This window comes from Athene noctua, chromosome 7 (assembly GCF_965140245.1).
Source record: "Athene noctua chromosome 7, bAthNoc1.hap1.1, whole genome shotgun sequence".
Lineage (NCBI taxonomy): Eukaryota > Metazoa > Chordata > Aves > Strigiformes > Strigidae > Athene > Athene noctua.
The window spans coordinates 26,745,192-26,772,979 of record NC_134043.1 but is presented as its reverse complement, the minus strand read 5'-3'; the positions used below and the strand labels follow the sequence as shown (position 1 = coordinate 26,772,979).

The 27,788-nt window shown below is 39.6% G+C and overlaps 1 protein-coding gene across 5 annotated transcripts in view; it reads left to right on the top strand.

The window, feature by feature from the left end:
- Positions 1–27,788, top strand: part of PCNT (pericentrin) — a 102,184-nt gene that overhangs the window by 59,733 nt on the left and 14,663 nt on the right. For all 5 annotated transcript variants that reach the window (XM_074910227.1, XM_074910226.1, XM_074910224.1 and 2 more), the window contains 14 exons: positions 630–857; positions 4,572–4,742; positions 6,160–6,312; positions 6,891–7,061; positions 7,325–8,446; positions 14,432–14,956; positions 15,870–15,972; positions 16,411–16,565; positions 21,852–22,049; positions 22,311–22,484; positions 23,117–23,312; positions 23,982–24,195; positions 24,873–25,023; positions 26,798–27,505. In XM_074910227.1, coding sequence (XP_074766328.1) covers positions 630–857; positions 4,572–4,742; positions 6,160–6,312; positions 6,891–7,061; positions 7,325–8,446; positions 14,432–14,956; positions 15,870–15,972; positions 16,411–16,565; positions 21,852–22,049; positions 22,311–22,484; positions 23,117–23,312; positions 23,982–24,195; positions 24,873–25,023; positions 26,798–27,505 — 4,269 coding nt within the window. The remainder of the gene's footprint in view (positions 1–629; positions 858–4,571; positions 4,743–6,159; positions 6,313–6,890; positions 7,062–7,324; positions 8,447–14,431; positions 14,957–15,869; positions 15,973–16,410; positions 16,566–21,851; positions 22,050–22,310; positions 22,485–23,116; positions 23,313–23,981; positions 24,196–24,872; positions 25,024–26,797; positions 27,506–27,788) is intronic.

Below are 27,788 nucleotides of genomic sequence, written 5' to 3'. Positions count from 1 at the left end.
CCTGCAGCTCTGTTCATGACTGAATCTCAGTGAGCTCAAATGCAGAATTTTTACCTTCTTCATATTTAAGCATGGTTTTGGAAGAGAGTACCTGATCTATGTTGACTGCTGTGAATGTCTCTGTTTTGCAGTTATTATGTTATGTTGCATATTTACCTTTCAATTCTTGGTATCTTACTTTAAATTGGAATTCCTTGAAGTAACGGAAGAAGGTTCTGATGTTACGGAAATGCATCTAATGCTGTTAGTAATAAGTAATGTAGTCTTGGTGATTTTTAATCTTAAACAAACAAGAACAAAAAAACCCCAACACCCACACACTACAAGTTTTGTTCTGATGACCACTGAGCCTTGAGAGTATGCCTTCATCCAGTACTTTGTGAGAATACTGCAAATAGAGAGAGACTAATTAAATGTGTATTTAAGAGCTGCTGCATTTGGAAAACAAGATTTCAGAAAGTTACTTCTTCATCCTTTCTGTCCACATCTAGTTTTACTTTAATCTGGGATTTTAGCACTAGTTTATTTCATAGTAAAACTTCACTTAGTTTGCCATGAAATGACTCTTGCTTCCAATTGGAAGTTTTTTTATATTGTCTGAATGTCTGTATAATGTGATTTCTGTATAGGTAGAATCTTTGCAAGCAGAATTAAAAGAGAAGATGGATGATTACAATAAGCTGTTATTAGAAAAGGAGCAAAACCAGCAAGAGATTATAGCTCGCGATAAAGAGATAGAAAAGCTGGTGGCACAGATACGAGAGCTGGAACACAGCAGTACTGAAGTCTCAAGGACTGTTCGCTGCTTGGAACAACAACTGCAAAAAATGAAGAAAGTGGAAACCGAATTAAAACAAGTAATTTAAAAATACTTATTTAAATGGGTGTGGCATGATGTAGACAGTGTCTTCATGGGGGATATCAATAAGTGTATTACAGTGTTGTTTGAGACTATCCCTGGCACCCTGGTGAGTTGTTGTATTAATGGTAGGTATCACAGCCACAGTTTTAAACAAATTCTGGTTTTACAAACTATAAGCCTACTTACTACAGACACTGCTTTTTGACAGTTGTCATGTTTGCATCGATCAGAGCCACCCTTTTGCTCCTCTGAAACTTCCTGAGAAGATACTGTTACATAATATTAAACATCATGGCTCTTCGATAAGTAACTATGGTCAAAATCATATTATCTTAATTGATAGCTCTTCTTGCTATGTGTCTTTGGAGTCAGACCTGTTTGCCATACTTTTAAATTTTTCGTGCTTTGTTACTACTGCAGATTTAATCACAGCTTAGAATTAAAAATTACATTCCATTTAGCAAAAGTATTTGTCTTTTATCAAACATATGAGTAACCTTTTCTATCTTAAACTAAATGTTTTAGTTTCTTCCCAGCAATTTTCCACAGTTCAGTATTGTCAGTGTGTCTGGCAAATTTGAAGGCTTGAGATTGGCATGATCTAAATTAAATTTATTAGTTTAATTGCTAATTCTGTAAATCATTGCTTCTACTATTTTTCATTTTTAAAATATTGAACTAAATATGTTTTTGTTTTAGCTTCAGTTAATGTGATGTAGACTAGCCAATCATAGTTTAATTAGGTACTACTGTTCCCAATTATTTGGCACTTGTGAGATTGCATCTGGAGAGAACTGCTTGGTTTTAGATTACCATGTACAAGAAAAACATTGGTGTACTGGAGCAAGGCTATCAAAGGACCATCAGGATGGTCAGGGGGCTGGAGCAAATGATTTTTCAGGGGAGGCAGAGAGAAAAGAGTTTGATTAGCTTTGCAGAGATCTTGTTGCTGCTTTCAACCACGTAATATGAGGTTATAGAGAAGATGGGGTCAGACTTTGAGGTGCACGATGAAAAAGGACGAGAAGATACAAGCATAAACCACAACAAGGGAAATTCCAATTAAATGGTAGGGGGAAATGGTCGTACTGGGGACAGCCAAATGTTGAAAAAAGGGCTTGGAGTGACAGTGGTGTCTCTGTGATCTGGATACGTTCAGAATTCAAGCTGGCCAAGGCCCTGAGCTGGTCAAGCTGGTTCTCCTTTGAGTCACAGGTTGGACGGCAGAGCTCTGTAGACCATTCCCACCTTAAGCTATTCTGTGATTTTATCCAAACATACAAAAGCTGTGCACATTAGCTTTCTGTCTGGCTTGTCCTGGAGTGGATGGAAACTCTGATACTGCTGTTAGCAAGTTGCTCTTGTCTCTGAAATCTTAGCTAAACAAGTTTTGCTTAGTTAAACAAGCTTTCTTTATCCATGGGAAAGCAAAGTGTTCTTTTAGCTGTCTTAATGTCCTGGTTAAATGGTCTGTCTTAAAAATCCTAAATAAGCCAAATTCAGACTCCTTTTTTGGTTTGTTTTTTCTTTCTTCCAAGAAACTAATTCATCAGCTTTAAGCAAGATCATACTATTCAATTTGCCTACTGTAGGCATTGTAATAGTGTGTCTTAAAACAACTTTGTGCAGTAAATAAGTGCCAAAGGAGCTCTAAGAATGATTGCAAGTCATGGATCTTTTTCTTTAAAAATACACTTGATGTGAATGGCAGTTAGAGATTTTTATTGTCCCCCCAATTCCAACATGAAAAATATAGGTATTGCAGATAGTGGAGACTAGTGCTAATAAGAAACAGGTCTGGAAAGAATAATTTTGAATATGAAAGTGGATCTTTTAGTGAAGAATACTGTCATATGCATGGAGAAGGTGTTAGTATTTTCCTGTTCCAGTTCCTTTCAGTTGTTCTGGTGGTTGTGCTGTAATGTTGACACTTCTGGTTCGGATTGTGCTGGGATGATTGTTTAGCCTTTTGCTTGTGATCTTGCAAGTGGGACTCATCTCGGGAGTCTGTCTCATGGATTTTGGTATTGGTGAAAGAAGATACCGTGCTAGCCTGCATCTGTGCGGGTATCCAGGAGAAGGTTTTACAGTGAAGGTGCATTACATAAAGCTCTGATTTTTCCCTGGGTCGCCACTTGTTTTTGCTGGGTCACTGTAGCAACCTCAGAGCATAGCAACTGGAGAAAGCTAGGAGAAACTTAACTCTTGTGTGCAGAGCTGTACTGACAGTGTGACCTACAGGATGCTTGCAGCTCTGCTCTCCAGTAAATGCAGGAACAGCAGAGGTAAGGCAGCCTAATTCTGCAGGAATCTGAATTTGCACATTGTTACTAGACATTTTTTCAGTGATCAAGATGGTATGGATAACATCTTATTTTTAGTTGATATACAACAAAAAAAGGCTCTGTTGTTGCTTGGGTTTTGTTGTTACATATGTCCTTTCATGTACAGCAGCATGATGCCGATGGGGCTGGTTAATATCATAGGTTTCATGTGAGGGCAAGAAGAGTTTTCATTTTTCCCTTCAGGACAAACAAAAATTTTTGTGATAGGTACTTTCCTACCCAAAAAAGTGCAGGTGATATTTTCATAATTATTACATTTGGGGTTTCTCCTGCCAGTGATACTAAGCGTGAATGACACAACTTTGTACCCTAACTGGCTGTTTCCCCTGTGATTTCAGCTTTCCTCTTACGTGCTGTGTGTGCCTGGGCTTCCCCAGAGCTGGCCAGAAAGCCAGCAGGGACTGCCTGGGGGCTAATGGGTGGAAATCAGATGGCTTATTCAGTATGGATGTGAGCTGTTTTTTCAATACCTATTCTTGGGCATGTTGCTTTGATGCTGCGATACAGCGTTAACTTTCTAATATATTTTTTATGTTTTAATTAATGCTTCAATCTTTTTAAGATCAGAAGATGCTATCCATGTACTCTGGGCTTTAGTTCATTTTGATTATAGAGAAATTTTACATATTTTCTTGGCAAATCATATGATTAGTGTAAAATAACCCTTCTGTTAGAGGTATGTGTATTGATCTATGGGTGGAATAAGCGTTGAACAGCAGGCAGTTACTGCCTTAGGTTTCTTGCCCAGCTTTCTTTTATTGTATTAAGTATAGATATGTATGCCTGCTGTTTGGACAATTTCCCAAGTGAAGCTTTCTTCCTTGAACTGATCCAGCTCCTGAGAAGGACTGTGAGAGCAAGTGGACCAAAAGAGAAGTCTTTAAAATAAACAATACTGTGGTAGCTTGATGGTCCACAGATCTGACAAAAACTTAATGCTCCACATTCTGGCTTAACATGATGTATTTGTAGTAGGTTTTTGATCTATCCAGACCCTCCCCATCTGTTAAATTAAGTCTCCACCTTTAAACTTCACTTCGCAAATATGTGGTATCATAATAAATTCGAAAAAGGCTACAAGAGCAAGATGTTTAGGCTATTAAATATAGAATGTAATTGAGAAAGTATAATATATCACTGAATGCTAAGTTTTCAGAAGTTGTTAGAAGTGGCTTGAAAAAATAAAGGGGTAGAAATTTAAGTGAGCTAAAAACATTCAGTTGGTTTGAATTCTTATTTCTTTATAGGCCATCGGGATTATGTACTTGCACTGGGGTTTGTCAGGGATCAAGAAGTATTTTGGCAGGTATGTATGTTGATAACAATTAATTCTAATGTTAAAAAAATGTATATATATTTTGCAGGATAAAGAGGCATTGCAACAGCAACAGTACAATAACCTGATTCAGATCTCTGCCCTACAGTCTAAATTGGATGAAGCGAGGCACAGAGTCCCAGCAGACAGCAGTTCTGCCCCAGTGCTGAAGGAGCAGTTACAGGCAGAGCAGGAAGCACTTCAGACAAAAGAGAGAGAGGTAAGAGTTTTGGCAGGGTCCTGTAGACTTCCTAGTCACTCATGTAATTGCAGAAACACTTTGTGCAAACTCGTAACTGGGAATTTAAGCCATTCGAAACTCCTAATGTGACTAATGTTGTGGTAAATGTGCCTTCTTACCCAGCATTCTCCATGCTTTGGTGCTAACTAACCTTCCTTTCTCTTGTTTTGTTCTGTTTTGTCATCCCCCATCTGTCTGTCTTCCCACTGGAAATATCTCATGATGATTCACATCAACTTTGAGACTGATTGGTTAATATCTGCTGTAAATTGATTTTTCCTTTCCTTCCAAAGTTGAAGTGGAGCAGAAGGTAGATATATTTTTGCCTGACTTTGAGCGATAATTTCTTTAAGAACAGAAAGGACAGTTATCCTTAATGGTGTCACTGACTATCTCTGTTTGGTGAGCCAGAGTATGTTAGTGATGAGTTCTTGCACCAAGCTAAGATGAAACGCAGTGTAATTGGTCCCATTATTTAGAACTTTTATTGGATTTACATGCATAGATACATACACACCTACCCACCGACCCCCTGCTCTGTTTATGTAATCTGACAGAATTATTATAGTATCTGCAATATACAAACATACAGTCCAGTTTATGATGTGAAAAGACCAAAGTGGGTGATCCTCCAGTTAATTGTAAACCAGTTTCAAGAGCAGTAAGATAATAAAACCCAATTTTTTACAGGTGGAAGTTCCATGTCTCCTATGAAGTCTGGTTTCAGGAGGCACCAAGCCTTTTTCATTCTCAGAGCCTCTATAGCTTCCTACCCGTTAAGGCGAGCAATGATAAAAGCTGTGGGTAGCAAGATCACAGAGCTTCCAGATAGCTCTTTACCCTCAAGCTTTCAGACAGCTGCAAGCAAAGAAATGTGTAATTATTGACTCTTTTACAGGTTGAGAGAGTCAATGCTCAGGCTTTTTTTGATTGCTCTGTTACTGGGATTAGCACTGCAGTGCTAATTTCTGTTTTTTAGGAGGGGGATAATGGTGATTATGTGTTAACTGCTTGTGATTCCATTAAACATCAGATACTAACATGTCTCCTATTGTTATGTCAAATTACATCAGTGGTCAAGCCTTGATTGTTCAGAACATAGATTAAAATATTGTTTATGACCAGTTAGATTATTTTTTTTTTTTTAAGAAAATGGGAAGCTATCTTTGCAATACTTTGGTTTTGCAGTTGGAACACTAGCTTACTCTTTTTTTTTTTTTTTTTTTTATAAATGTCTCAAGTATTTTATTAATGCAAATTGATTGGAGAGAATTTAAATCATAGAACTTGCTGAAGTTACTTGCTCTCAGGAGACAAGGCAACGAATGACGTTTTATCTTGTCTGCTTAAATAAGAGGATTTAACCAAAACAACTATGTATTTTCTTCTTTTTTAGATTGCAAGCTTGTTGGACCAACTAGAACAATGTAAAGATAATTTGATCAGTAAAAACGAGGAGATATTGCAGTTGAACTTGCAGTTAGAGATGCAAAAAAACCTTAGCACTTCTAGCATCAGCCAGCTGCAGTTAGAGAATGCACAGCTGAAGGTAGGTTTCCTTAGCTTTGTGCACCACCTAAAACTTCAGAGACCTCCTTTCTTGAGTGTTGTAGTCTTCATCTCGTATTGTTATAAACAGATATTTAGGTTGTTTCTCTTGTCAAACGAATATTGCGTTACTGTTAAAAGGCTAATACTGTTACCATAGAACAAAAAACCCCAATACTCTGGATTCATGCTTATGGCATTTTCTTCTACAGTCATTTGATTTAAATAAAAAGCTTAGCTTTTTTCTAGCCCTGTCTGATTATGAACTGCAATGTTGTCATACAGTAAACACTATACAGTTCTGTGTGCATTTCTGACATCTACAGCCATAGTACATGTTACAAATTAGAAGGCTGATTGGCTGTCAGTCTGGCAACTAGAGTGTTCATCTCTTACCTTGAAAGATGAGAAATGTTGTGGCAATCTAATCCAGTGGTACAGAGCTAAATAAAGTAGCTGTGTTCTTGAGCTCTTTAACATTCTAGTAAGGAGGAGAATGTCCTTGGTTCTGTTCTGTCATTAGGTTGGGAGAGAAAGTAAGTCCTTTCTGATGAGATTTTTTTTTTTTTTTCTGATCAGGAGGATCTAACAAAATTTCATGTGAAGCAAGATCAGGACCAGGGTATTGGCGATTCCTCATCTTTGTCATTCCCACAAGCACTACTTAAAGAAAAGAATCAGGAAATTGATCACTTGAATGAGCAGATGAAGAGGCTCCAGCACGAGCTAGAGGACACTCAGGAAAATAAAGTAAGATAAATAGTATGTGTTCATTACTTGATTTTGAGGGAAGAAAGGTGTATAGAGTATTATTGTAAATGAAATGTATTTAATAATTCTCTTAAGGTACAGAGTATTCAGAGTAGCTACCAGCTGAAGTGTGCAGTTACTCCTGCTGTTAAATGTGTGAATTAATGCCTGTGTGATTCAGAATAAAAACTTGATCTAAACTCTATGTGCAATAGTAATTCTGCCTACATACAGCAATATTCAGACCTTATCTTTTTGCTCAGGTTGTGGAATACCAAAAATCTGAAATTAAAGAACTCAGATCACTTGTTGAGCGCCTTCGTGGTGACCAGGAAAGGCTGCATAAGGACAAAGATGAAGAAGTAGAGCAACTCCATGGAGTAATTGAGAAGCTTCAGAAAGAGCTGGCACGATTTGGACCAGTATGTCATGAAGTTGGTGACAATCAATATGATTTCTATCAACTTGCATTGGGAAAGCCAGTGGAAAACCTTCAGAATGAGTTGAGGAAGGGTCTCATAGATTGTCAGGGTGATTTTGATCCAAACAGAAGAAATGTGTTGCTACTTTCCAAAGTGAGAGAGCTTCAGGAGGAACTAAAGCTTGTCTCAACTGCTGAAGAAGCTCTGCAACACCAACTGGAAGAGAAGGAATCACAGTTCAAAATGGAAGTGGAAATTTTGGAGAAAAAATGCCAAAAACTGCGAGAGTCATCAGAGCAGCACGCTGCAGAACTGACGTCTCTGAGAATACGGTATGATGCACTTCAGGAAGAGTACAGCCTTTTTCAAACACGTTTTTCTCAGAGAGAGGTTGAAGCAAGGATGATGACTTCTCGCATTCAAGAACTTGAAGATACTGTGAGAGAAAGGGAAGCAAATACTCTAGAGAGAGATATGCAAATGAAGACAATGGCAGATCAAAGAGAAGCTGATACAACTGAGTTGCAGTACTTAAGAAAAAAGGCAGCAGAGCTTCAAACTGAGTTGGAAAAGAGAGGTGTAAGCCAGGCTCAAGATGTTTATAGCCTTCCGTTAGAAGATTCTAGACTTGATTTCCATGTGCAAGCGCTGAATCAGAAAGAAGTAGCTTATCAGAGAGAAATCACTGAACTGCAAGGTAGCACTGCAAAACTGAAAGATCAAATTGAGGTATATGTGAAAGAGCTTGAAGCCTTACGGTTGGAAAGAGGTGAACTTATTTCACAGCTGGAGTTGTATAAGCCAAAGGAGCAACATGATCATGAAGAGACTAACCTTTTCAAGTCATTCTGCCAGAGAAAAAGAAAAGGCGAAGCCCTTGAAAAAGGAATGGGGGAATTGGAAGAACTGGAAGCAAATGTTGATCAGTCGTTTGCAGTATTGGCTTCCCCTACTGATAAATTGGTATGTGATTTGTTCTTTAATAGTATTAGTTGTGTTTTAAAATAATACAATTTTATGTGTCATATAAAGCCCTATAGTTTATCCTTTTCACTGCTGTAAGAAAGGATGAAGATGAATACTGTGGCAGAAAAATGCCAGTGGTAAGTCAGTCGAAGGGTCTGTCAGTCTGTTTATTTTCTCCAGCAGTGGCTAGAGGTAGATGCCTGGAAGGTCTAAGAACACAGCAAGGATGTGTAGAAACCTAACCCAGTCAGTTTTTCTGAGCTGGATGTGGTTTTGGGCAGGGATCCTAAGGTATGTATTGGGTAAAGGTGACAAGGTGTTGGCAGTGGAAGAGCTGCAGGGGCACCTCTGTGAGAAAAGTCTGGGGCTGCTCCGTGTTGGGCACAGATGGTTCCACCACAGGACACAGCTGAGCCTGTCAGCCATGTGCATGGCACTGCTGCAACAGCATATTTAAGGAAGGGCAAAACACTGCACAGATGGTGAGGAGTGAGGAGAAAGAAGTGTGAGAAACAGCCCCTGGAAGAGACTATGCTAGAGCAGATATCCACACTGCAGGGGAGGACGTAGAGGACGTTTGGAATGAAGGAGCAAAACTGAGCCTGGGGACAAAAAGTAAGGCAGGGTGGGGGGAAGCTGTTTCAGTGCTTGTTTCTTGCCATCCAACTCTTATTTTAAATTTAATATATTTAAATAAAACCTATTATTAAGTAAATTTTCCACGAATCAAGTCTGTTTTGCCTATGAGAGTAATTAGTAGGTGTCTTTTATCACCCGTGAGCTCTTTCCATCTTATTTTCTCCCACTGATGTGTCGAGGATGGAGAGTGAGGATGGGTATCTGGCAGCCAGCCAAGGTCAACCCACCATGAGCTACTAGGGCTATGGTTGCCATGTTTGATGACTGTCTTGGAGAACTACTTGAAAATACTTTGTCATGTATCATATTTTTTTTAGAAATATTTATTTACTGTGACGTTCTCATATGTACTCTCAATCTCTTCTAGAACCATCTGCTGCAGATAACCTAATATGAAATTTTGGAAAGCAGTAGGACCCAGAGACCTGTTTTTCAGAACTGTAGTTGTCTCATATACCAACTTACTGTCTTTAAGGCTGGCTTACAGAGCTGATGTGTTAGTAAGTTAGAGTTAGTAAGAGTGCTTATATGAAAAAAAAATTTTTGAGTGCATAGGAAAGGAAAAAAATTAGATGTCAGGCTTATGTGAATTCTGGGGGTCCTGATTGGCAGTACGATATGGGTATGAAAATCCAAGGTGGTTGACTTAGACCATACAACTTGCCCCTTCATAGTGGGAAGGGAAGATGGCTTTTCACCACCACGTAGAAATGATGGTTTATAGCTAGAATTAGATTTCCAAGTTAACCAAAATAACTGTGCTTTAATATTGGTATCATTAATGGTAAAAAAAACTACTTGCAGAGTTACTGTAATGTTACAGAATGTTTCATATTACTTTGCTATTTCACTTCATAGCCCAGCAATCCCAACAGGATGCAGTTCTTCCTTTTAAAACCTACTCAGCAATAACAGTGGGTTTTCAGTAGACTTTCGTCTGTTATCTTTAAGTTACACTGATGTATTTAGGATGTATCTTATTTAAATTGTACATGAATGCCATCTCTCCTTTTTTGAAGAAATGATAATTACTTTGTAAAATGACTTGTGTTTATTTTTTAAGCAGAAGTGAAGTGTAGCTATGCAGAATGTATGACCATTACTGGTGTGTTTTTATCTTTATTTGCTTAGAAGTTCTAGTTTGGATCAGTGCCATTTGCCTAGGTGATACTGTACGTTCAGGGTCTGTCTCAGAAATTCCTCAGAAGAAGGGATCGGGTAGGGAATAGCACTGAATGACCGATGCAGAATGATGTACATCGAACCGTTGAATGTTTGTATACGAGGCAGCATCAGAACTCAGCCTTCCAGTGTAGTAGTCTACTGGACCACGTTGCTTATATAGTGATTATTAGATCCCTGTTTAAAGAACATAAACAACTGCTATAACTGTATGCACTAAGTACCAAATTCACTGGCTATGTTTTTTTATCTGTGTCTATAAATCTGTTTCAAGCTGTAACAGACAATTAGTAAAAGCAGTAACTCATGAATGTCAGTTATCAGCTTTCTGGTGGAAATCACGTGCAGCAACACTATCTTTCTCTTGTCCAGAATAAGAGTACAGCTTCTTGATCTCACCTTAGTAATGATTATTTTTTACAAGGTATTGTCGTTTAACCCCAGCCAGCAACGAAGCACCATGCAGCTGCTTGCTTGCTCCTGCCCAGTGGGATGAGAATGGGGGCAAAAAAAGTAAAACTCATGGGTTGAGATAAAGTCATTTTAATAGGATAGAAAAGGAAGAAAATAATATTAATGCTAATAATAACAATAAAATAATTAGAATATGCAAAACAAGTGATGCACAATGCTCACCACCTGCTGACCAATGCCTAGCCAGCCCCCAAGCAGTGATCCACACCTCCCGACCAACTCTGCCCAGTTTATAGACTGAGCATGGTGTTCTGTGGTGTAGAATATCCCTTTGGCTAGTTCAGGTCAGGTGTCCTGGTCGTGTTCCCTCCCAGCTTCTTGTGCACCTGCTCACTGGCAGCATGGGAAACTTAAAAGTCCATAGCTTAGGATAAGCACTACTTAGCAACAACTGCAAACATCGGTGTGTTATCAACGTTTTTACCATACTAAATCCGAAACACAGCCCTGTACCAGCTACTAGGGAGAAAATTATCCCTGGGGAAACCAGGACACAAGTTTACCAGAATATGCTGTGTGAGTTCCAGCGAACTTACTTATTTGTGCTGTTTGTCACATGAAATACATACACAGTGTGAGGTGCATTCACAACTTTAAAATTGTAGGTACTGTAGATACAATTTGAGAATGTATGAAAAATATACAGTCTATATGAGTATGGAAATGGCTCATGTAAAAAATAGTTTTCCTTTGAACACAATGCAGGGAGAGTTAAAGGCTACGAACACTTCACAGAACGAAAAGAATTTAATTGTAAAGATGGGATCTCATAAAGAAGAACTTAACTCTGAATTAGGTTCAGTAAAAAAGGAGTTAGGGTTCAATGAAGAGAGAACTGGTAAAATTTTGAAGGACATAAAGGTATGCTGGAATTCTGGGGGCAGTTAAATGAATTAAAAATCACTTTTTGAGTAGAAACAGATCCCTAAATGTTTAAGTTCATGTATGTATGTCAGTATATGTATTTCCATGTTTAAATGCTGTAAGTTTTAAAGTAGGCTGAGGAGGGATGATCATCTAACTTGGAGAATTGGGTCAAATTAAGTAAACTACTGTGTCTTCAAGCATTCATTACACTAGACCTTTTCCTATGGATCAAGCTCATCCCAGTACAAGAAAAAGTACAATATTTGCTTTAGAGTATCAACTATCTGAGCAAGATGGTGACCATGAACCTGAGAGCTGGAGAAATAACACTATCTGTGTACTTCTGTTCCAGTATGGATTAGCTAAATGGCATTATACAGAACATCTTCAGAAAAAAAAAATGACTGCTTGGAGTACCAAGACAGAAAACCCATATGAGATTAAAGCAGCTCTTTACTTAACCTTGAATAATGAATGGTTAAAACTGTTAACATCAAAAAGCTTTTGTGTGATAGTGAGCATAACACAAATCTGGCAATCTTAGAGGAGCAAAGAAACCCCCTGCAGTTATTCTTGGGTTCAAAAGTGGGAACAATGTGGGAAATCTATTGCAATGAAAGCTGGAGGAGGAGCTAAAAGTACTTGCGGCTAGCCCTAGGTGTAAAACAGGCTAGGACTCATCAGCTAAGGTGGATGATTAACACGAAAGAATTAAGCTGATTGTCTGAAATGAGAGAGAGAAGAATTATTCACTGTATCTTACAATGTAAGAGGTATGGAGGATGAAATGAAATTTGCGTGATGGCAGGTTTAAAATAAACTAAAAGAAATCTCTTTTCAGACAGTGCATCATTTAGACTCTTAGCAACAGTAGCTAAGAGGTCAAAAGATTTATCTTAAAATGAATCAGATGAAGCAATTGAAGGAAAAATCAATCAAGAACTGTCAAATAGAAAGATGTTGACTGTATGTGGCCTGGGATGTGTAGATTGCAGGAAGCTGGGCAGGCATGCTCGGGCAGATACCACTTTGCAAGAACAGGACAAAGCTCTGCTGTCTGGCAAGGTTCCTTTGCAGAAAGATTGTTCTAGTCCTGTTAAAACTTCCTCGGAATGATGACAGTAAAAAGTGCAGGAAGGAGGGAAAACAGACCCCTATTAAAGCAGTGGGTGGGCCAGCTTGGGAGCGGGCTTTGAGAGGATTTGGTGCCTGGAGGAATGAATATGAAAAACTGGGAGGGAGCCAAGGCAGCCAGACCTTCTGTGGAAGTTGTGGAGGCATTAGACAGAAGCTGTGGCTTGCCATGCTCAGTATATGTTCTAGAGTCTCCCTTCTGCCACAGAAGAGGCACAGCCTTTGCCATAAGTATACCAGTACCTCCTTTCCTGTAGGAGTTTCTATATTAATGAGATCGGTAAGACCTGGAATTACAGCGAGTCAGGCACTAGCCTTAGGGTTCCTTAATCACTTGGTGATGGCAAGTCTAACACTCCGAGGTGATAAGGATGAAGGTAAAGGTATTTTCATGATGTGGTTCAGAGATATTCCTTGGATGTCAGCCTCCAGGTGAAGTGAATAAGCGGTTTAGAGGCTGAAAGACAGGAAGAAGTATTGACGACTTGACTTCTGGAGCAAGCAGTGGGACTTGGAGTAGTGGCTGTGCAACAGCAGCCTTCCCATGGTGTCTGTGACACACCTGCTTGTTGGAAAGAGCATTAAGATCATAGAAAATGAAAAATATCCTCAAGAGACCTTGGGAGTGGAAGAAAGTTCTTTATATAGAAATGCTGACTAAATGAGAGCCCTTGTAGCAAGGTAGGCAGGGACATATCTGCATACTCCATGGCACAGTATTGACATTCTTCAGGTGTCTCTGCAGTTTGAAGGTGGGAGTCTAACCTTGACCTGATCAGTGACCATAGCCTCATGGCATGGGAACAGTGCTGTGGCCATTCAGATATCCAGGCCCTCAGGCTGGAAAACAGTTATGTGCAAGGATCACAAAAACCTGTTGTGTCCATGCTAGATGTGTTTCCCTGTTGGCCTCTGTCAGAGATGGTGGTTGGGTAGAAAGACTTCCATCCGACCTAGTTGTAGCTATTTTTACAGTCACAGTTTGAGAAATGTCTTCAGCGTTCCTGATCAGCAGAGACCTAAGTCTGTTCTTTGGTTCTTGGAAAAATTAAAAAATGAGTAGAGTACTCCTGTGGGAACAGGATGCCAGAAGGTACAATTATGGCAGTACCAAAATTTAGGATAACACATGTTGGTATGTATGACCGCTGTGTGTCTCACATGATGCAACATGTGAATCCATGTTGCTCTTCCCTCCAGTGAGCAGAAGTAGACAGTCCATGATTTCTCCTGCATTGAAATGGCAGGCATAGGAACCATATGTAGTTGTCTTAACCATTTTTTCCTGGTGCCATGGGTCAGGAATTAAGCCTTAAGATAGTTCAGGAGATGTGTCCAGTTAGGCAAGCCACAGGTTTTGATTTGTACTTATTTGAAAGTAGCAAGATTTATCTAAACAGCTATAAGGATTACCCTTTTTCCTGATTGATATAAAAATCAGGTCTGCAGAAATACACTTGCTTATTGTACAGATTGTTTTATTTCTCCAGTTGATGATATGCTTGTTAAAAGGCCTGGTTAGCTGGCATATAAAACATACTGAAGTGCTAGATCATTTTTACATAAAACCTGGGAATAATAATAGATATGACTATTAAATTTAAGAAGATCTGTTTTAATGCATGGTTTTCAGTTTATAAAATCATATTTGAAGTCCATTAAACAACATGTGTTATTTCATTGTAGGAAAAAGATGAAGCTACGTTTGACTTGACCACTCACAATATAAATCCAAAACCTCAGATTAAGCAATCACAAGAAAATAATTTGTCTCAGGAATTGGATGTGATCAAGAACTCAGAAGAGGAGCAAGATTTGAAAAAGCATTGCCAGCAAATGTTGGAAATTCATCAAACTCCTGATTCTCCAAAACATGACTTGAACCTAGGCAAAGACACTTCAAAAGACTTCCAGAATTTCATTGCAGAAGTGGCTTCATGGAGCTCACCGGAGATTGTGAGAAAGCAAGATATAAGTATGGAACTTCAACCAGTGCTTCATATGACGCCCTTTTCGGAAGTTGAAAGCACAGATTTTGAAATGATGCCCAGCAGGTCATCCATGCAAGAAGATAATTCTGTACTGCTGGGATATTCTAACTTGTATGAGAATGGCAGTGAGGAAGCAGCAGTGGGAGTAGGTAGAAAATCTCCAGCTTTCTCTGAAAGCACCTACTCTGTTGATGATGGCCAAGATATGGAGAAGAGTTTGGTAAGTGATATTTCATGTCTGATTTCATTCTAATTAAACAAGAACAATCAGCTCTGTCCTTCTCGGATCATTGTTGGGCCATTGGCTCCAAGTAGTAGAAACATGCACACCAAGAGGGGTAGGTGCAATAATGTCCTAGACATATGACTCAGTTCCTCTAACACTGTCAGATAGTGGAGCAAATTCTGGCCTGTATTAAAATGCTATTTACCACTGCTTCTAACTGAAAACAGTCTTCCAAAACCTAAAATTGAGCAATAAGCTGCTTACAGCGGTCCTGCATGTCTATACGCTGCTGATGTGATGTCAGTGAAAAAATGGGTATTATTGTTGTGCTCTCAGAAGAGTTGTTGAGAGAACTCTTCAAATCCTGGTACTTTTGCAGTGATGCTACATGGAAGTAACTGATAAACTTGTGGTAATACTTAATGTGTAAGTAATTGAGCTAAAATCTGTAAAACATTTTTGGTACCACGATACTCAATTTTCTATAACAGTTCACTTACGAATATCTGTCACTGAGTGTTAGAAGAGACTGTTTCAAAAGCAGAGAATAGAGGGTTTTCTTTTTAATTGAAATATTTTATATATTTGTGTCTGTATCATTTCACAGGAAGATAAAGTTTGTAATTCAGAAAACTATTCTTTGGTTGTATATTTTTGTGCCTTGCTCTTGAAGGGCAATTAATAAACAGACATGTATTTATAATTAAGACTATTGAAAGGGAGAAAAAAACGAGATGGAGCAGGTTCCAAAGAGCACCAATGTTGTGTTCATCATGGTATTTGCCATCTCTAATACTATGATCAAGTAGTCATTTGTGAAAACCTGCACTAGTAGCAAAGTTGTTATAAATGCAGAAAACTACAGCTGGATTCAGAAAATTAATGTGAAAAATTTATTTCCACGCAGATGAGAGAAGTTGATAATCTAACTTTAACCCCTTCTGATTTCCAAGATGATGTAAGATCAAGAGCATCTGCCATAGATGCAATGAGCGATGCATATGACAGCAGTAAGTTTAACTTTGTAGATTCCTTTCACCTTTTCTTAACTTTAGTATAAAAATACTACATTTCATCTTTATCCCATTTTCTTTTACTGTAGATCTTTTATTTGAAAGCTATGCCTTTCTCGGGTAGTTCTTTATTTTAAAAGACTTTTGTACTTGTGCTAGTGGAAGTCTGTTTTTACATTTTTATCTTTATATACTGAAAAGGAGAAATGGGGTTTTGATGAGTCCTGACTTAACTACAACACTTTCTCTGGTGCTAAAGGCACCTTACAACCTTTTTACTTGTTTAAGGTAGTTGAGATCTCAACCAACTAAATTTTCAGGTGACCTTGCATTCATACTAGCAGAGAAATTGTGGTCATTTTGCAAGTGGCTACGCTGCAAGTTCTTTTCATCTTTGTAATACTTGAGGGGGTGGGGGGCTGTCTCTTTCTTCAGGTACCAGCTCAAATTTGGCAGCTAAGCTGAAGCAGGAACTACAAACATCAGACCAACTAGATGCTAGTTTCATGGCTTATCTGCAATACCGTGGAATGTTTCCAGAGATTATGGAATCAATAAGAGAAAAGGAAATACTTTCACCACAGCTGAAGGTAATGTATGATTAATATATAAGCATACCAGCAAATTAAACCTGAAACAGTGAAAATGAAACGGTAATATAATTAACTGCTATCTTTACACTGTAAACTGTTCTATAATGGTTTAAACTTTGATTATGATTTTTGAGTCATTTTTGCATCTCATGTGACAGGTTTACTGATATTTGTCTTGCTTGTACTTGCTAGAATTGAAAATGTTTTGCTAGGACAGCACTAGTGATGTTCCAGGATGTGGCAGTATAAGGATTAATTGACCTGATTTATGGGTTTGTCTTGGAGACTTTACAGAAAGCTGTTCTGTAAGTAAGCACAGAGAGCTGACATCATGCTCCCCTGCCTATTCTTGTCATTCTGATATGATGGAGAGCTATGGAAACACCACTGCAAGCTGTGGAGGGATCTTTCAGAGTCAGTTCAAGGACCATGAAGAATATACAGAAGACTGAGCACTGATTGCTTACTCTAAGTCAGTAAGGCAAGTTTAAGAAATTATATGCCTGTGACTCTTTGGTTTGGTGCTGCAGCTGGACAGGCTCTCAGCCATTCCAGGAATTCCAGCTGTTGAAAGGGAGAAATTCAGTGCTGCAAATCATCTATGTATAAGGCTGGTGAGAAGTATGTGGATAAGTGCAGTGGGCTGGGCTACAGGGAGTTTGAATACTTCAGGAAACTTGAGTAATAAGAAACTGGGAGAAATATACTTCCTAGAAAGTGAATGCTGCCTTAAAATGTTTAACAGATTCTTTCAGCTTGCTCAGCAAAAATCGGGAAGGTCTGTGCAGTGAATGAAGGCTGTGCAAGGGCAGGGTAAGCCTGAATTCAAACTCAAGCTGACTGACATGAGTAACTCACAAGATGGAGACTGGATCTTCATCTCTGCTCAAGGCAGAAGGAACCCTCCCTCATCCTCTGAAGTGCCCCTTCATACCACACATGATGCTCTGGGGTTGGAGAACAAGGAGCACACTGAGTAACTGACACGATTCAGGAAAAGCCAACCATGTGAAGTTGAAGCAACTACCCACTCACATTAGAACCAGTGCCACCAGAAAAGCATGTGAAGTATCAGTAATTAGAGATTCCTTACCGAGAGGCACTGAATCACCCATTTGCTGTCCAGACACTTTCTGTAGAGAAGTTTGCTGCCAGGAGCTTGTATTTGTGATATCAACGAAAAGCTGCCAAACCTGGTGAACTCTACAGATTATCATCTGCTCCTGCTGTTCCACCTAGGGTCTAACGATACTGTAACAAGGCAACTTGGAACCATCAGAAGAGACTGTATGTCAGATCAGTGTTAAAAGGAGTGGGAGCACAGATGGTATTCTCCTCTATCCTCCCAGTCAGAGGAATGGATCCAGGATGGAGGACACAGAGGTGAATGCCAGGCTGTGTAGCTGGTGCTATACTCAAGGTTTTAATTTCTGTGATCATGGATGTACCTTTGAGAAGCTGTGTGTCGTGGGAGTTGATGAGATTCACCTGACCAAGTGGGTCAAGAGCGTCTTCACCAATAAATTGGCCAAACCTATAAGGAGAGCTTTAAATAAGATGTAGTGTGGGAGAAAGGGATGGAACTTTGAGCAACAGAGAAGAGCCAAGAGCTGCTGGTGTATTAGAAACCAACAAGGAAACACCTATGAAATGCCTCAAAGAAACTGGGCTTGTTCCTACACAAAGGTGACACAGCTGACAGCCCAAGTGAAGTGCCTTTATAGCAGTGCACACAGCACGGCTAACAAACAGGAGGGGTTGGAAGTCACTGTGCAGCTAGAAAGCTATGATCTAATTGCTGTCACTGAAACTTGGTGGGGCAAATCACATAACTGGAGCAATGCAATTGATGGCTATAAACTGTTTGGAAGAGACAGGCAAGGAAGGAGAGTCACTTGGGTTTCTCACTATGTTAAAAAACCCAATCAAAACAACCACCAAAAAACCCCACCGCAACAAACAAACAAAAAGCCCCAAACAAAACACCCAAAAAACCCCCAACAAAAAAACCTGAAAAAAACAACCCCAAACTAGATTGAGTACAGAGCTGTCTTTGAAAAACAGAGTAGAGTCAGGATGTTGAATTTTGGGAGACAAGCAAGGAATTTGTTGATGGGACTCCCTGGGAAACTGTCCTCAGGGGTAAAGGAGCCGAACAGAGCTGGCAGCTATTTAAGGACATGTTTCTTAGAGCACCAGAGCTTTTGGTTCCCATATGTAAGAAATCAGTAAGGGGGTGGGTGTGAGGCACGCATGGCTGAGTAAGGACCCCTTGGTTGAACTAAAGTCTTAAGAATGAAGTGGACAGGCAGGGGAAGGAGTAATATGTAACCTGGGAAAATTATATGGATGCTGTCTGGATGTGTAGGGATGGAATCAGGAAAGCTAAGGCACAGCTGGAGGTGAATTTGACAAGGAATGTGAGGGAGAATAATAGTAACAAGGGCTTCTACAAGTACATTGGACAGAAAAGGAAGATTAAAGAACACACACATGATAAACAAGACAAGAGAACTAGTGACAACCGACAGGGTTGAGGTACTCAACTTTTTTGCCAAGTTTTCACTGCAGTCACTCTTCTCATATCTTAAGTCCCTGAACCTTAAGGCAGGGATTGGGGGAATGAAGTCTCTCCCATCATAAGGGAAGATCAGGTTCAAGATCACCTGATGAACCTGGAGGACACACACAAGTCTATGGGATCCGAAGAGGTGAATCCCAAGGTCCTGAGGGAATTGGCAGATGTGGCTGCTAAGCCATTCTCTATTATTCTTGAAGAGTCACGGCAGTCAGATGAAGTCTCCAGTGACTGGAGAAAAGTGAAATGTCACAATGACTTTTAATAAAGAGGCCCCTAGGAACTACTGACCTCACAGACTTCAGTGGCCAGTAAGATCATGAAACAGATCCTCCTGGAACTTATACTGAAGCATAATGACAGGAAGGTGATTAGATACAGCCAACATGGCCTCACCAAGGGCAAATTTTGCCTGACTAATCTGATGGCCCTCTGTGATGGAGCAACTGTATTGGTGGACAAGGGATGAGCAAGTAATGTCATCTACCTGGGCTTCTGTAAGGCCTTTGATATGGTGCCCTACAACATTCTTGCCTTTAAATTGGAGAGATAGGATTTGATGGATGGGCTGTTAGATGAGGAGTTGGCTGGATGGCAGCATCCAAAGAGTTACAGTCAACAGCTCGATGTCCAAGTGGTAATTAGTAACAAGTGGTGTTCCTCAGGGGTCTGTGCTGGGACCAATGCTATTTAATATTTTCATTAATGACATAGCCAGTGGGACTGAGTGCACCCTCAGCAGGTTTGTGGATGGCACCAAGCTGAGCGGCGCTGCTGGTTCACTTGTGGGAAGGGATGTGCCATCCAGAGGGACCTGGACAGGCCGGAGGAGTGGGCCCATGGGAACCCCATAAAGTTTAGCAAGGCCAACTGCAAGGTTCTGCACAAGGGTTGGGGCAGCCCCTGGTATCAGTACAGGCTCAGGGATGAAGGGATTGAGAGCTGCCCTGCAGAGAAGGATGAAAAACTAGACATGAGCCAACAATGGGCGCTTACAGTCCAGAAAACCAACTGTATGCTGGGCTGCATCAAAAGTAGCATGGTCAGCAGGTCAAGGGAGGTGATTCTCCCCTCTGCTCTGCTTTTATTAGACCCAGCCTGGAGTACTGTTTGCAGCTCTGTGGTCTCCAGCACAAGATGGACATGGACCTGTTGGAGTGGGTCCAAAAGAGGACCATGGAAGTGGTCAGAGGGCTGGAACAGCTCTGCTATGAAGAAAGACGGAGAGTTGGGGCTGTTCAGCTGGGAGAAGAGAAGGCTCTGAGGAGACATTATAGTGGCCTTTCAAAATATAAAAGAAGCTTGTAAGAAAGATGGAGAGAGACTTTTTACCAGCACCAGTAGTGACAGGAGAAGGAGCAACAGTGTAAAATAAAAGAGGGTAGATTGGACATAAGTAAGAATTTCTTTAAATGGAGGTGGTGAGACACTGGCCCATGTTGTCCGGAGAAGCTGTGGATGTCCCCTCCCTGGAAGGGTTCAAAACTAGGATATATGAGGCTTTGAGCAACCCATTATAATGAAAGATGTCCCCATGCCTGTGGCAGGGGGGTTGGACTAGATGACCTTTAAGGTCCATTCCAACTCAAACCATCCTGTGATTCTGTATCTAAAAAATAATCTGAGAGCATAATTTCGTAGACTTCATGGAAAAGGTGAATTTTATCTTAAAACCCAGAATTTTTTGGTTTCTTTTGTGAATCATCAGTCTAGAGTTTACTGGCTGTAAGGTCTGAGTGCCTATTCCAGTACTGAATGTTTAGTTTGAACACTTCAGCGTGCTTCTGTTGTTAATACTTAGTAAAGGTTTTCATCCTATAGCATTAACTCTTGAAATAATTACTGTTTTGATTCTGGTGACAGAAAGGCTACTCAGATTGGTTCAAAAGTTAAGTAATTCAAAAAGTGCAAAGAAAGAATATCAAGAGTTAAAGAGAAGTACTCTGTTGTTGATGTTAAAGTGAGTAGCCATGAGGAACAGCTCCACATCGAGGCTGGGATATTTCCATAAGCTGTATGTAGAAAAGGAGTTAAATCTCCAGTGACCTTCCTTGAAAAGAGACCAGGAAACATCTGTGCCTGATGTAATAGTCTGCGAACATGGAATTTATTTAAAAGAGATTATTTTGCCTGACAATGTCAGAGGAAACAATTTCCACTGTGTAAATGATTAAGACTGATTATTTTGGGAGGTGTTATTTGTACATAATCTGCTAAATTAAGACAAGGTTGTCTAAATATATAATTCAGTTTTCTGGCATGACTGGGATTTAGTAATGTGGCTTCAGACTTGATAGAATTCAGTCTGTTCCCAGGGGAGTCAGCTAAATGGTTCAGAAACAACAAAGATAAAATACAGTCCTTTGGCTTAATTGCATGTTAGCATGTTGATGTACACAGCAATAAAATGTGCTGGCTGAGGCTGCCATTTGTACTTTCACATTGACCACTGTTTTTTTAAATATTGACCTCAGTTGTTAAGAGATAAAAAATCTCTGGTAACTGTTGGCTCACTCTGTGTGTGTGTATATGCGTGTATTTTAGTTTATTAAGCATACCAAATAACAGGGCAAACCTGTGTGCCTTTATCACAGCCTCGGACAGCTGCATTATTTTTGTTATCTAGTGCTATCCTGTCCTGCTCTTACACTGTCAGGGTGCTGATGCCTGTTTCCTAATATTATGCTTTTTTTTTTTCTTCTCAGACTGTGCTGAAGATGGTGTATGAGGAGAGCCGCAAAATATTGGCTTTGTCAGAACATCCCTTTGGTTTTAAGGAGCTGAAAAATGTTCATCAGACGAGAGAAGCAATGGAGGGCTGGCAGAAGGAGGGTTTAGCCTTGCTGGATGCTATACAGTCACTGAAGGATTACCTTAGCAAGGTGGCAGATAGAGGAGACAAGGTATGAGAATAAAAATATCCTTTATAGCAAGTTAACCAGTTTTTAATATATATAGAAATGTATGTTGTTATGTTGTTTGTGTGTGTGTATATAGATATGTGCAAGGAGCAAGAGGCTCCTTTCTGAGATTTGAACAGACCTCTTTAAATGCCTTTAGTCTGCTTAAATTAACGTGTAGGTATGCTTTTACACAATGATATGAAAGACAGTGGATTACAGATTGAGAGAGATGCCATTTAAAAAAAAAAAAATTTTTAACAGGAATTTTCCAGTATTGCTGCTGACTGGAGAGGAGAACTTCTGCAAGCAGTGCAGAGTGTGTTTGAGAAGGAGAGAGATATGTTGCAAGTTGACTTGACGTCTCACTTCTCCAATCCTGGGTCTGGTGATGAAGGTTTATTAGTGGAAAAACTGGAGTATATCATGAAACAACAAGTAAGAAAACCTCTTAAAGTGTTATGCTCAGAGATCACTTCCTTTATTGTCTCTTTTAAATTTTTTTTTTAGGTTCTTACAGTTTTGTTACTTTCGTTGTTAAATTTTATCTTGTGCATTGATCCAGATAGTGAGATCAGCAGGCTTTTATAGTCTATGTTTCAGTACCATTTTTCTCAAACTTTATATATTGTGTTACAAAGCCTATTATTTTAGCTGACATCCAGAAAGATTGTGATAGTAAAAAGGAGGTATTTGATAGAATTCTTCCCCTCCTTCCCTTTTTATCTAGAGTTTCACAAACCTCTCTTGCGAAGGGTATACTGATCTAACTGAATCTGGGATTTTTTTGCTGATAACACTTAGTTTCTGAAGTTTCTTAGTTACTTAGGTTCTGACCTGACTGTCGTAACTACTATGTATAAACTATATTAATTAACTATTACTCTATTTGGAAGCTAGTGAATTGGGGGTGGGGTTTTCTTTGTTACATTTTGCATTAATATGAAGCATGAACTTAGTAATTTGAGTGACTTCTTATAAAATCTGTACTGCAAGGGTTTCTCTAGGGTTTATCTGTAGAAAATATGGAAATAACCTTGTAGATTTAATAGGACTTGGTTTGTTTTCAGGAGGAACAGAGGCAGATGGTTGTAGAGCACCTTTTCTCCTCAGACCGGAATAGCTTGTTGTCTGAAATACAGGACCTCCGTGCTCAGCTACGCATGACGCATCTTCAGAACCAGGAGAAGCTACAGCAGTTACAGGAAACCCTTACCAATGCGGAAGATCATGGGAGCAAACAAGAACACCAGCTTCGGAGGAAAGGTAGTAATCGCCAAGTTCTTGTTATCTGGCCTTCTGTGTCAGTTCTTTTCCTTTTTTGCTTAGCAGATAAAAGGCAAAAAAAGATTGTTTTCCGAAGAAGCAGATGCTGTATAATTCTTCAGTTTTACTAATGCACTCAGGTTTCCTACTATTTCAGCAGAGGAAGGAATTTTTATTCTTTTAATATTAATAGTTAAGAAAAATCTGTGAAAAGCAACAAGAAACTTTAAAATAACCCAAAGCAATAGAACTGAAGGGTGGCTCTGGTAAATTGTGTATAAGTATAGAAAATCCATCAAGGATAGCAAAATATCTTTCTTGATTTTCAGGAAATTCTTTATATGTATGTTTGCTAGTAAATGGATGGGCTTGCTTAATGAAGTTTCAAATCCGTTAGTAACTGGTTGCTTACAGTATATTGCAGTACCTCTCATCGTCTCACCCAGCTTTCATATTCTCACTTTGCCTGGTCCACAAGCAGCAGAGCTCTAGTGTGTATGTGGGTCTCTCTGCTGATTCATTTCATGTTTGAAAAGAAATTCATTCTCCAGACAAGAACACTTTAATACAGATGAATTTTTTTTTCCCCCCAGTTTGAACCAGCATAACTGATAACATGTTGTCAAGTTCTCTGTAATACAAATAACTGTTAACACTTTCTTATCCTAGTTGAATTATTAGAATATCAGCTTCAGCAGGAAAAATCTGTCTTAAGTGACTTGCACAGCACCCTTTCTGAGGAGCAGAAGAGAGCCTCTGAAACATGTAATCTCTTGAATCAAGAAAAAGCAGTGCTGAAATCAGAGCTTTATGAAAGTAAGCAAGAGAATGAAAGGCTGCAGAAATCCCTAGAAGAGCTTCAGAAAGAAATAAACCAGTTACGGTGAGAAGTAGATTTATTCATTTATTTTATTTATAAACAAGTCTGAAAGATTTATCCTCATTGGATCCACACATGGCTTAGCACTTGGAAACACAAGGAGGAAAACTAACCTCTCACTTCTCACGGATAATGTTCAGTTTTCTTTACTAACTGCTTAAATTTATTTATTCTTCAGTGCAAATTTGCATATTTAACTTTCCTTTAGCCTTGACTGAGAAGGCTGTGGAAACAAGTGCATGTTATATGGGTGTATTAAAAGTGTGAACAGAGTAGATCCCGGTATCCCTGATGTGCATCTCATTCCTTCAGTTTCTGTCTAGTCTTTTGCTTGGTACTTTGGTTTGCTTATCATCTTGTGTAGATGATAGGCCCCTCCATTCCTATGGGGTTTTTTCCTCTCACAGGACAACAGTTTTGCTCTGCCAGAATAGCTAGCTTCTCCCTATCTCTTGTTTCTAAACAGAGCAATTCCAGTTTTACTTGCAGTGAGGTAAATGTTTTCAGATGCTAGATCTGTGACTTGAAAACTGACCCTCTTTAGAAGGAGCAGAGGCCATCTTAAAGAAACAAGTCAATAGACCAACTCACAAAAAGTAACTGAAAATGTCTTGGTTGCATTGCTGGTGAAGGATGTTCTGTTCTGAACATAGATGGAAGTGTCGTTTTGAACTTTGCAGCTTTGAATTGGAAAAAAAAGAAAAGGATTTGACAGCTGCACTTGAAGACTTGCAGACTGCACATTTGAAGGAAACAGAGCTACAAGGTTTGTTTGAGGAACAGCAGCTTCAGCATAAGAAAGCAGAAGAGGAAAAGACAAAGGCCTTGGAGGTAATGCCCTACGTCTCAGTGCTTCGGTTCACCTTCCTTGGTGCATGAAGTTAACTAAGAGGTTACTTTTGCAGTCTTTTTCAAGTCTAATGTTTTTTGTTTAATAATTGTTTAAAAAAAGCCCCAAACTTCTGCTGAATTTGTATATTTTCTTTTCGTAGACTTAAAGCTTTTAGTTACTCTCCTTAATTGCATATGCAGAAATAAGCAAAAGTAGTTAGTCTTTTTTTTCCATATCTTCTTAGTTTTTTCAGAGCCTTATGCTTTCATATTTCACATTTTCACTAGTTTTGTACTACCCCTTACTGTGTAGGGAGAGTCAGATTCTACAGTTGTGTAACTGCACCCTTTATTCCAGAGCAAATGTGCTATAAGGACGTGATGTGTATGATCAATGGAGATGATAAAGAAAACCACACAATGATGCATATGCTTGGCAGAGAATGACTGGAGCCTTTCCAATATAACATGTATTTTTGGAGGTTAACCAAAGTATTTTTGTTTCCTTTCTTCTAAACTGAACAGAAAAATAAATTAACAACTTTCTCTCTGATAACATGATAGCAATGACCCAGTTCTTGTAAAAGGCCTACAGTGACTGGAAAAGGAAGATTTAACCTAAAGCTTTTTTTTAAACTTTAAAACTAAACCCAAGCTCTATCAGATATCTTCAAAACAATTCTAGTTAAATGTCCTAAGTAAGGAAGCACAATTCTGACTATTTCCTTGTAGTCTGGCATCTCACATCACCTTTCTGGTAGGTGTTTAGGTTTATGGGTGGTTTTTGTTTGTTGGGATTTTTGTTACTACTTGCATTGATAGGACATGGTGCTGCCATTCTCCATCTTGTAAAAAGACTGTTCATGCAGGGAAGGCAAGGACCATCTCAGCCAAGGCAAAGAGAAAAGTGCACTCCCCAGGTGTAATTGTGCAACAGATTAAACCATCCGTGGTTCCCATTGCTGCAGTCTGGCATTCCCAAATGGTCCCTTGAAGCCCTTCTATGGAAAATTGATGAGTTTAGCATCTGACCTGACTTCCTGCCAGATCAGAGGACCGGTGGTGCTGGTTGGGGGTTAGGGCAGGCCCCCCTGCTAGGAGGACAGCAATGCTGGCTCTGTCTCCAAGTGCCCTGGGACTGCCCCTTTTCTTCTGTAGAAAGGCTGACTCCCAAAATGGACCCGGAGATGGATTATTTTTATCAATCGACATAGCACTGAGGGATATGGTGGAGTTGGGAACTGTCAGTGTTAGGTTAATGGTTGGACTAGATGTTCTTCAAGGTCCTTTCCAACCTAGTTGATTCTGTGATTCTGTATCAGTGTGTACTGTGTGCTTTAAACTGATGGGCTGTAAAATCCAGAGGTTTTATATTTACTCTTACTGCTTAGATTTTTGCTTCTTTTTAAATCAACATGGTTTATTTCTGCTGCAGATATCACTTACTAAGGTGATTGAGTGACATAAAGAATAGTGATTTCCTAATGAGGATCTTACTAATTGGAGAAAAAAATAATGTACAGGAATATATTTTAACATTACAGTCTCTGGTTTTGTAACTTCATGTCATGCTGCTAACAAACATGCTTCTAGTACTTGTAATTAGAAAATTAAATTTGTAATTTTAAATTAAATTTTTTAATACCTGAACTGCTCTAGTTCAGTCTTGAATTTCTTCTTGGATAAAACAGGTTGAAAACTGCCAAATGTCAGCCTGCCCCACAAATGAGTGTTTGTGCTGGACTATTGATATGTATTTCTCCATTTTGAACAGGAGCTGCAGGCTGCCTCGGAGCTGCAGTCAGTGCAGAATAGCCAACTGAGCGTGTCCTTGGAGCACGAGCAGACGGTAAATGATAATCTCCGCAAGGAACTTCAGATTGAGCACTCCCGCTGTGAAGCGCTTCTGTCCCAGGAACAGACCAAATTGTTGGAGCTACAGAGAGATTTGGATGCTGAGAAAAATCGTTCGTTGGAGCTTCTGAATTCCCTGAATCATGAACGTGCTTTGACAGAGCAGTTGAGCATGAGAGTGAAAGAAGGTGCTTCTTGTCAGCACAGGGAGTCGCTGCTGGAACAAGCCTTTGTTCGAGAACTCCAGGCCCAGCTGGAAGAAGAGAGGTCCCGAACTATGGAGCTAGCTGCTGTTATTGAGAGAATGCACCAGAAGGCCATTCATTCCAAAAGGCAGCTAGAGGCCGAAGTACAGATATGCTGCGAAGAAACCCAGAAGGAGAGAGAGGTCAGCGACAAATTGCGAGCTACGCTGGAATCTCTCCAGGGTCAAAAGCAAGAGGTAATCCGTTCCTTAGAGGCCCAGAAGGAAAAAGAAGCAAAGCTAAAAGCTGACTGGGAACAACTGCAGCTGCTCTATAAGACGATGAAAGAGCAAGATAGAAACAAAGAGGAGAGAGAGCGAAGACAGCAACAACAAACAGAGCTAGAGAAACAGAAAGACTGGCAGAGAGATCAAGAGAGACTGGTGAGATTGCCTCTGCAAGCCTTGCCTTACACTGAAATAGCCTTAAACTGAGATTTAACCCTGTGGATGGTGTTCTTTAATTGAAACATTTCCTTCCCTTAAAGCATTCTGAAAAACACATTAAATGAGCTCTTTTCCTGCGTTTCTCAAACGCAGCTGTTTTCAGGGGTTTGTGCCTGGGTTTGTTGTTGTCAGAAGCTGATATTTACATCTTGGCTTAGGTTGGGAATTGCTGGTAGTTGGAGAAGAATATGGCTTAAACGTGAAACGGAACTGAACTAGC